The sequence below is a fragment of the Cnephaeus nilssonii genome, assembly GCF_951640355.1.
Source record: "Cnephaeus nilssonii genome assembly, chromosome: X".
Classification (NCBI taxonomy): Eukaryota; Metazoa; Chordata; class Mammalia; order Chiroptera; family Vespertilionidae; genus Cnephaeus; species Cnephaeus nilssonii.
The window spans coordinates 22,803,418-22,813,681 of record NC_137071.1 but is presented as its reverse complement, the minus strand read 5'-3'; the positions used below and the strand labels follow the sequence as shown (position 1 = coordinate 22,813,681).

Here is a 10,264-nt window from a genome sequence, read left to right as displayed (position 1 = left end):
CACCGACATTTTTTGTTTCTTGCCCGAGAAAACTGAAGTCTGTACAGGAAAGAAATGTGCAAACCAGGTGAAATGGGTGAACAACCCAGGATGCCCGTGTTGAGATCATTGAAACTGTCTATATTGGGGTGCAGACAGGGCAGAAGGAATGTGTTTCTAGGGCTGTGCTGAACGATTAAGAGATGAGACAGAATAAAGGGAGTGAAGAGCAAGTTCAAAAAGAGTGAAAGATGGAGAGGCGGGAAGAGTCAGTGAGATTTTGGAGGCGGTGCTCTGCTGACAGAGAAGGGTGAGCTTGATGATGAATAGGAGAAAAGTGGAGCAATAAGGTCTAGGAGCTGAGTCAGGCTATCAGAATGGTTAGTACGGATGCTGAAGCCATTCACAGCTTTGTGATATTAAATGTAACCAATGATACCACAAAAGGACTATGATTAATGAAACAATGACATTAGGACAATATTCAAATAAGTTGCTCAAAGAAATCAAGTGCAGTTGATTTACTGAGAGCAGTTGCACTTCTCTTCGTGAATAACATTTTAAAATATCATATACACCAGGTGCCCAGCACTGAGACGCCCTCCTCACCCAGAGACTGGGATGGAATCTGGCAAACTAAAGTGCTGTCAGCCTCCTCGGGCCCCCCTCACGCCCCCCTGTGACGGGTCCTCCCCGCCCCTCCCCCAACGCTCTTGAGTAACGGTCACTTCTTCCGGCCCACCTCAGAGCCAACCGCCAACCGCCAGGTCACTTCTTCCGGCCCACCTCAGAGCCAACCGCCAACCGCCAGGTCACTTCTTCCGGCCCACCTCAGAGCCAACCGCCAACCGCCAAAGGCTAACAGCTGGCCGCCTGTCGCTTGAGCACGCCTCTCTCACCTGGCCGCGTACTCCTGGGCCTGCAGAAATGGCGAACCCTCCGCCCTCCTATGTGCGCCAGAACTACCATCCAGACTGTGAGGCCGCTGTCAACCACCAAATCAACCTGGAGCTCTACGCAGCCTACGTGTACACATCCATGGCCTTCTACTTCCAAAGCCACGAATTGGCCTTGAATCACTGCACCCAGTACTTCCGGAAGCGGTCTCTCAAGAAGAGGGAGCAGGCTGAGAGGCTGATGTGGCTGCAGAACCAGCGCGGGGGCCGAGTCCTCCTGGAGAACATCCACAGGCCACAGCAGAATGAGTGGGAAAGCAGCCTGATGGCCATGGAGTTCGCCATGCTCCTGGCGAAGAGAGTGAACCAGAGCCTGCTCAATCTGCATAACCTGGCCATCGACCAGAAGGATGCCCACCTGTGCGAATTCCTGGAGAGTCACTGCCTGCACGAGCAGGTGAAGTTCATCAAAGAGTTGGGGGACCATATCACCCAACTGCGCAAGATGGGAGCCCCAGAATCTGGCCTGGCAGAGTACCTCTTCGACGCGCTCACCCTGAATGCCAGCAAGAAGAACTGAGCCTGGACTGCCGGACTGATAGCCATGGGGTGACTTCCCCTGGCCACCGTGCCCAGCACGCGTATTGCCATATTGCCCTTGCAAAACGGTCACTTAAGTTTATATGTTCAAGTTTTACCGTTTCTTCAAATAAAGTTATTGGTTCTTAAGTAAATAAAGGTCTGTCTTTGATTCATGTGTGGAAAACCCCTCACCTTTTAAAAGGTAAAACAGGTATCCAGGAGTCTCCAACCATGCCTCAATTAGGTGCAGCTCGGGACCGTCGATGGAGGAGGAGGGATTCCATAGGACCCCGATGGAGGAGGAGGGATTCCCTGGGACTCTGAGTGGAGGGGGGGAAGAGGTATTCCTTGGGGCCCTGGATGGAGGAGGAGGGATTCTATAGGACCCCGATGGAGGAGGAGGGTTTCCCTGGGGCCTTGGATGGAGGGGGGGGAAGAGGTATTCCCTGGGTTCCTGGATGGAGGGAGGAGGAGGGATTCCATAGGACCCCGATGGAGGAGGAGGGATTCCCTGGGACCCTGAGTGGACGGGGGGAAGAGGTATTCCCTGGGGCCCTGGATGGAGGAGGAGGGATTCCATAGGACCCTGATGGAGGAGGAGGGATTCCATAGGACCCCGATGGAGGAGGAGGGTTTCCCTGGGGCCTTGGATGGAGGGGGGGAAGAGGTATTCCTTGGGGCCCTGGAGGGAGGAGGAGGGATTCCATAGGACCCTGATGGAGGAGGAGGGATTCCCTGGGACCCTGAGTGGAGGGGGGGGAAGAGGTATTCCTTGGGGCCCTGGAGGGAGGAGGAGGGATTCCATAGGACCCCGATGGAGGAGGAGGGATTACCTGGGGCCCTGAGTGGAGGCGGGGAAGAGGTATTCCTTGGGGCCCTGGATGGAGGAGGAGGGTTTCCCTGGGGCCTTGGATGGAGGGGGGAAGAGGTATTCCTTGGGGCCCTGTAGGGAGGAGGAGGGATTCCATAGGACCCTGATGGAGGAGGAGGGATTCCCTGGGACCCTGAGTGGATGGGGGGAAGAGGTATTCCCTGGGTTCCTGGATGGAGGGAGGAGGAGGGATTCCCTGGGGCCCTGGATGGAGGGAGGAGGGATTCCCTGGGACCCTGAGTGGATGGGGGGAAGAGGTATTCCCTGGGTTCCTGGATGGAGGGAGGAGGAGGGATTCCATAGGACCCCGATGGAGGAGGAGGGATTCCCTGGGACCCTGAGTGGAGGGGGGGAAGAGGTATTCCCTGGGTTCCTGGATGGAGGGAGGAGGAGGGATTCCATAGGACCCCGATGGAGGAGGAGGGATTCCCTGGGACCCTGAGTGGACGGGGGGAAGAGGTATTCCCTGGGGCCCTGGATGGAGGGAGGAGGGATTGCATGGCCCCTGGGAAAACACAAAATTAATGTACCCCTTATAAACAATGTATATGGGGGTGCGGTCAGGTGCATGGTCTTGGGCCCTGTGAATGTGGATGAATGTTCATGCTAAAAGTATAAAACATAACCTTAAAATCACTGGTGTGCTTGCCTCTGGAGTAAGGGTGAACAGAATGGGATTGGGCAGGGATTAAAATAAAGGATTCTTATACTTAACCTACACTTTTTTAGTTTACCAAAATATGCAAATATTAATATTTGTTAACATCTGGGTATCAAGATGGAGACCCCTTCCTCTAAGAACAGAGTAAATGAAATTGCAACGTTGCAGAGGGTCCTTGGTCAACTGTGAGAGTAAATAGCTACCTGTGAATAGCAGATGTGTTTTACCTTGCTCAGCTCTAACCCTCCCCCACCCCTACTTACATAGGACAGTACACGTGTTTGGCACCTGAGCCTTTTAATCTCCCCAAACTACACTCCAAGACAGTGAATGAATTTAAGACAATTACAGACCTGCAGAGAAGGGAAACAATAGGACACATCTTCCTAGAAGGGAAAAACACTAGTGTTCCAATGTCAGAAATATGTGTTTATTTTGGCAACAGGGAGTGTTCCTATCCTACCTGTAAGCTCCACGCCATGTATCCCCAAATGAGAACGCAACGGAATAACTGACACACTCCACTCTCCCATTTTGAGCAAAACCTTAGCAGTGAATTGGACATCACAGTTCGAGATCAGATCCATGCTAATTACCTAGGTTAATCAAGTAAGTCCTTTATTCATAAATATAAATGAACAAAGGTTTGCCAGATGTACGCGGAAGGTAAAATAGAAGATCACAATAAACACACAGAACTATTTCATTTTGGGGGGAAACTCATAAAATATGGAAATAAAAGAGAATTTTACCAAAAATTCAAATTCATAATCTCAGAATTTTAAGGGGAGAAAATGGATTTATAAAATAAAAAAAAATGTCTAGTATAGAAGGAAACAATTAGAGGACAGATAAAGTACTTGCAAGATAGAAATATTATTGCACAATTTAAAACATTAAATGCCTGGTACTCAGGGAAGAGTCTCCCTGTCTCACACAGGCTGTGATGGAACCTGGAACACCTAGATGGTGCGCGGCCCACTTGGGCCCCCCTCAAACCCCCCCGCTGCCCTGTCCACAATGGGTCCTCTCTCCAACCGCCCTCCCCTCCCCCAACAATCAAGAGTAAAGGTCACCTCTTCCTTTTCCGGTCCCACCTCAGAGCCAACGGTCAGTTGCCAGCAGCCTAGCACCTGAGAAGCCTGTGTCCGGCCAGCCTGGGAAGGTCCCCCAGGGACAGTCCGAGGTCCCCACCGCCACCGCTGCTGACTCGGCTTTCGGCCGCCCTCACCCACCACCATGGGAATGATCCGTCCCCGGAGAAGCCACCGCCTTCGCCCGCGCCGCTGCCCACCCCGCAGCCCGCCCCTCAGCCCTCGCCACGAGGCTCTGTTGATCTACTTGGCCGGAGGGCCACCCCCGGAAAACCTGTTACCCATGCTTCCAGCCATGGCCCCTGCGCCTCCGCCCATGGCCGCTGCGCCTCCGCCAGTGCCTCCTGCGCCTCCAGTGGCGGTGCTGGGGCCCATCTCCCAAGTGCGCCAGAATTACCATGCCCACTGCGAGGCCTCTATCAACAAACAGATCAACTTGGAGCTGCACGCCTCCTACGTGTACACGTCCATTGCCTTCTATTTCGACCGCCAGGACCAGGCCTTGCAGCACTTCGCTGCCTTCTTCCTGTGGCAGTCCAGGGAGGAGTGGGAGCAAGCCCAGGCATTGATGAGGCTGCAGAACCAGCGAGGGGGGCGGATCCGCCTGCGAGATATCAGGAGGCCTGACCACAACCAGTGGGAGAGCGGCCTGAAAGCCATGAAAACCGCCTTGCACGTGGAGAGGATGGTGAACCAGAGCCTGCTCCGTCTGCACCAGCTGGCCACCAGCAAGAACGACGCCCACCTGTGCGACTTCCTGGAGCACCACTACCTGCGCCAGGAGGTGAAGTTCATCTACAATGTGGGAGCCAATATCAGCGACCTGCGCAAGCTGGGAGCCCCAACCTCCAGCCTGGCAGAGTACCTCTTCGACGCGCTCCCCCTGAATGCCAGCAAGAAGAACTGAGCCTGGACTGCCTGACTGATAGCCATGGGGTGACTTCCCCTGGCCACCGTGCCCAGCACGCGTATTGCCATATTGCCCTTGCAAAACGGTCACTTAAGTTTATATGTTCAAGTTTTACCGTTTCTTCAAATAAAGTTATTGGTTCTTAAGTTAATAAAGGTCTCTCTTTGATTCATGTGTGCAAAACCCCCACCTTTTAAAAGGTAAAACAGGTATCCAGGAGTCTCCAACCATGCCTCAATTAGGTGCAGCTCGGGACCGTCGATGGAGGAGGAGGTAGGTATTCCTTGGGACCCTGGATGGAGGGAGGGAAGAGGTATTCCCTGGGTTCCTGCATGCATGGAGGAGGAGGGATTCCATGGAACCCTGGATGGAGGGAGGAAGGAGGTATTCCATGGAACCCTGGATGGAGGGAGGAAGGAGGTATTCCATGGAACCCTGGATGGAGGGAGGAAGGAGGTATTCCATGGAACCCTGGGTTGAGGGAGAAAGGAGGTATTCCATGGAACCCTGGATGGAGGGATGTGCTAGTCCATGGAACCCTGGATGGTGGGAGGAAATGTTATTTGGGACCCTGAATGGAGGGAGGCAGGTGGTATTCATTGGGACCCTGTAGGAAGGGAGGAGGTATTCCTTGGGACAGGGCAACAGTGAGTATGGAAATGAGCCTTAGACTGGTTTTCCCACAGACAGGGGTGTGTGACTTCCAAGTCACCAGTGACTGGCATGCACATTGCAGTTACAAAGCACTTACTTATGTATATGTTCTTTCATTTGTATTATATGTGTACTAGGGGCCCGGTGCACGAAATTCGTGCACTGGGAGGGGTGTCTCCTCAGCCCAGCCTGCCCCCTCTCACATATTGGGAGCCCTCAGGGGATGTCCTACTGACGGCTTAGGCCCGCTCCCCATAAGGAGCGGGCCTAAGCCGCAGTCTGGCCTCCTTTTGTGAGAGACAACCAGGCTAATCAGGGAAAGGCACCAGCCCCATCACCCCGCTGCTGGAGCCACTGCAAGTCACCGCAGCCACCAAGGTGTTTTCATCAACACGGACTCCAGTCCCTTCACCAAGAAAAAATGACAACTTTCTTTAGGCATTTTCAAGATATGTCTTTCATAGAATATGACATTTCTTTCTTTTTTTTTTTTTTTATCCTCACCTGAGTATATGTTGACTTTGACTTTTAGAGCATGTGAAAGAGAAAGGGAAAGACAGAGAAACATCAAAGTGAGAGGAATACTTAGATTTCTTGCCTCCTTCATGAGCCCTGACCTGGGCCCCAGCCAGGGAGGAGCCTGCAACTTAGGTACATGCCCTTGATCAAAATCTAACCTGGACTCTGCGGTTGGCAAACCTAGGCATTATCCACTGAGCCAAACCGGCTAGGGCAGGATATGACATTTCTTAGCCCTCCAGCAGCAGACCTTCGTTTTTTTCCCTAGGAGCGTGGTGGAAAAGCCCTAGATCACCTTTTTGGATTCTTATACCCAAGTTACTAAGAATAGTACCAGTGGCATACAGGGAGCTTACCCAATGAGCGGTCAGAAAAGGTATTTCCTCTGTAGTTCACACCTATCTCCTGTGATCTCTGGCTCCGCCCCTGCCAAGGCCTAAAGCCTCCAGCCCTTGGCAGGGGACCCCCAGCTGGCTCGATTGCCAGGCTCTGCCCCTGGCCAAGGCCTCAAGCCTCTGTTTGAGGCTCGGGCCCTGGGCAGGGACCCCCAGCTGGCTCCACCCCCAGCCAAGGCTGCAAGCCTCTGGCAGAGGCTTGGGCTCTGGGCAGGGACCCCTAGCTAGCTCCGATCTCCCGCAGGGGACCCCAGCTGGCTCAATCGCCCGGCTCCACCCCAGCCAAGGCTGCAAGCCTCTGGCTGAGGCTTGGGCCCTGGGCAGGGACCCCCAGCTGGCTCCAATCGCCTGCAGGGACCCCTAGCTGGCTCCGCTCACGGGCTCCACCCCCCGCCAAGGCCTAAAGCCTCTGGTCGAGGCTTGGGCTCTGGGCAGGGACCCCCAGCTGGCTCTATCGCCCAGCTTCATCCAAGGCCAAGGCCGCAAGCCTCTGGTCGAGGCTTGGGCTCTGGGCAGGGACCCCCAGCTGGCTCTGATCTCCAGCAGGGACCCCCAGCTGGCTCTATCGCCCAGCTCCATCCAAGGCCAAGGCCGCAAGCCTCTGGCCGAGGCTTGGGCTCTGGGCAGGGACCCCCAGCTGGCTCCGATCGCCCTCAGGGGACCCCAGCTGGCTCCGATCGCCAAGCTCCGCCCCAATGGCCAAGGCTGCAAGTCTCTGGCCAAGGCTTGGGCTCTGGGCAGGACCCCCAGCTGGCTCTGATCGCCCCACTCCGCCCCCAGCCAATGCCGCAAGCCTCTGTTTGAGGCTCAGGCCCTGGGCAGGGACCCCCAGCTGGCTCCCATGGCGGGGGGCTCCACCCCCAGCCAAGGCTGCAAGCCTCTGGCTGAGGCTCGGGCCCTGGGCAGGGACCCCCAGGTGGCTCTGATCACCTGTAGGGGACCCCAGCTGGCTCTGATCGCCTGCAGGGGACCCCAGCTGGCTCTGATCACCTGTGGGGGACTCCCGCTGGCTCCGATCTTCCCCTCTGATCTTCGGCTCCAATAGCCCTGTTCCAACAACCTAAGATCTCTGAGGCTGCAGCCATCTTGGTTAGGTGTATTTGCATATTTGCTTTCTGATTGGCTGGTGGGCGTGGCTGGTGGGCGTGGCTTGTGAGTGTAGCGGAGTGATGATTTGCATAGTACTGTTTTATTAGATAGGATAGATATTGAGCAGCAGAGTTCATTTTGAATCTCCTGAGTAGATTTTGAGTGTCTGCTTAGGAAGATACCCTTTCTTTTTTATAACTTTCTTTATTGATTATGGTGTTACATATGTGTCCTTATTCCCCCATTATCCCCCCTCATGCCCTCACCCCCCTGTTGACTGCGTCCATTGGTTAGGCTTATATGCATGCATACAAGTCCTTTGGTTGATCTCTCCTCCTTACCCCCACCCTCCCCTACCTTCCCTCTGAGGTTTAATGGTCTGATCAATGTTTCTATGTCTCTGGACCTATTTTTATTCATCAGTTTATGATGTTCATTATATTCCATATATACACCTGGAAGTTCAACCCGGAATATCCCTGGAAGTTCAACCTGGAACCTCCAGAGGCGGAGAACCAGGAACCTCCCAAAGAAGTCAACCTGGAACCTAAGGAAAAAGACCTCGTGAAATCAGCCAAAGAGTGTCTCCAGTCTTATTTATTCAGTTTGTTTCCTGAGGAAGAGACAAAAGAACCATGCACAACGGATATCCCCAAAGTTCCTATTTACCAAAACCCAAGAAAAACAGTTTGTGAATTCTGCAAATGGATTGATGATAATTTTGGAGACATAGGCATTGATGAAGAGTCCATCATGAAAAAGTTTGAAATTGACTTTGAGGGCCCACTCACCCATACTACAGTCAAAATAAAGAAAATAAGCCAGCCTCCTTTGAATATAAGGCCCAGCAAACAGCTAGATGGTTTAAAGCAGAGAAAATTCTCCCTGTAGGAAGATAACTTGGAAAGGAAACTCCGAAAACCACCTGACCCTTATAAACCCAAACGGGAGAAGATAAGGTATGGAGCATGGTACCTGGACCCCAAAATCTGGACAAAGCTGGTCAATGACGCGCCTTTGCCTGACCCTAAAGTCGTCCGTGACAAGGATTATTGGTGCTATAGAAGGCATCTTGAACCAGACATTATCGATGAACTTTATGGACCAATTGCCTTCAAAGATTTCATTGTAAGCAAAGGCTACAATATGCCAGTTGTGATTGAGAAGATGTTTTTAAGGAAGGGATGGAAATATGAGTCTGTGAAGACTCCTGTACACCAAGTAATGAAACTCCTCTCCAAAGCCAAAGAGGAGGATTCAGGGGAAGAAGAGGATTAGACAATTTTCTATTTACTACTCACTTGGCTGGTGTCTCTCTCATTTTAACATCAGTCAGAATTCACCATGAGTGCCTCACTGTGTATGGACAACTTTGATTCCACAATATCTGTAAATTTAACACCTAGTGCTAATAAAAATTTCTAAATGAGCTTCAGCTTGGGTTCATCAATATTTTGTGTATTTTACCAACTATGAAGTCAATATTTACATATACTCCTCTCAGTTTTTATTGCATTCGGAGTATTACATTTTTATTTTAATTATTCATTAAAAATAAACATAAATAAAATAATTACTTAAAAAGGATCTTGTTGCCCAGCCGATGTGGCTCAGTTGTTGAGCGTTAACCTATGAACCAGGAGGTCATGGTTTGATTCCAGGTCAGGGCTCATGTTTGGGTTGCAGGCTCGATCCTCAGTGGGGGGTCATGCAGGATGCAGCTGACTAATGATTCTCCCTCATCATTGATGTTTCTCTCTCTTCCTCTCCCTCTCTGAAAATCAGTAAAAATATATTTATAAAAAATTATGCCAGCTACAACATGGGATGAATCTCATAATAATTGTGCAGAATGAAAGAACTGTATCACTCCAATAATATTCAATTTATAATGCATTATGACAATTATTTTGTTAAGTAAAACTTGTAACCCGTAGCCAACGTAATTTTATGCATTGTTTGTGAATTGTCTAAGGCTACCTTTGCACTACAACATGAGAATTTAGGAATTGTCACAGAGATCATATTGCCTGAAAGCCTAAAATATTTCCTATCTGAATTATTACAGTAAATTTTACTGTCCCCCTAATCTAGAAGAAAAATATATTCATGCATATATTAAATCAATGATGCCACACTTTAGTTGAAGGAAAGATAATACACACTCATCTATGGAATAGAATAAAGTAAAATATTTTTATAAAATTAACTATTTAGTTAGACCTTTTTGAACACTTTTCAAATCTGCCTATTAATTTTAATATTCTTAGCATCAAAAATCCCTGAGGCATATCATCATATCTTATAGTCCCTGTTTCTTGTAATGTCTCTCCATGTGATGACTTATCATGCAGACATTTCCCATGACTCCAAAATGGTTTGTATGTCATATATATATATATATATATATATATATATATATATATATATATATATTCCACCCCTACATCCACCCGCATGGGACCAAAAGAAATTTATTTAGGTTATTGTGCTCAGGACTGGACCCTGCACCCCCATGGAGGGATTTCCCAGGATATTCTTCTGCTTTTCCAGACTACACAGGGGACAAGACTGAATGGTTCCCTTGGTGCCTGGGGCTGCTGCTTGCTCTCTA

At 50.6% G+C, this 10,264-nt stretch overlaps 2 protein-coding genes across 2 annotated transcripts; both read left to right on the top strand.

Annotated features, from left to right (window-relative positions):
* Positions 1-906: 906 nt before the first annotated feature.
* LOC307095967 (ferritin heavy chain-like) lies at positions 907-1,455 on the top strand (the record flags this gene model as incomplete). Its single annotated transcript, XM_079765604.1, has 1 exon — positions 907-1,455. The coding sequence occupies one exon, from the start codon at positions 907-909 to the stop codon at positions 1,453-1,455; it is 549 nt and encodes a 182-aa protein (XP_079621730.1).
* A 2,773-nt stretch (positions 1,456-4,228) lies between these two features.
* Positions 4,229-4,990, top strand: LOC307096131 (ferritin heavy chain-like; the record flags this gene model as incomplete). The annotated part of the gene is made up of 1 exon (XM_079765679.1): positions 4,229-4,990. One exon carries the CDS (start codon positions 4,229-4,231, stop codon positions 4,988-4,990), a length of 762 nt encoding a protein of 253 aa, XP_079621805.1.
* Positions 4,991-10,264: the final 5,274 nt, after the last annotated feature.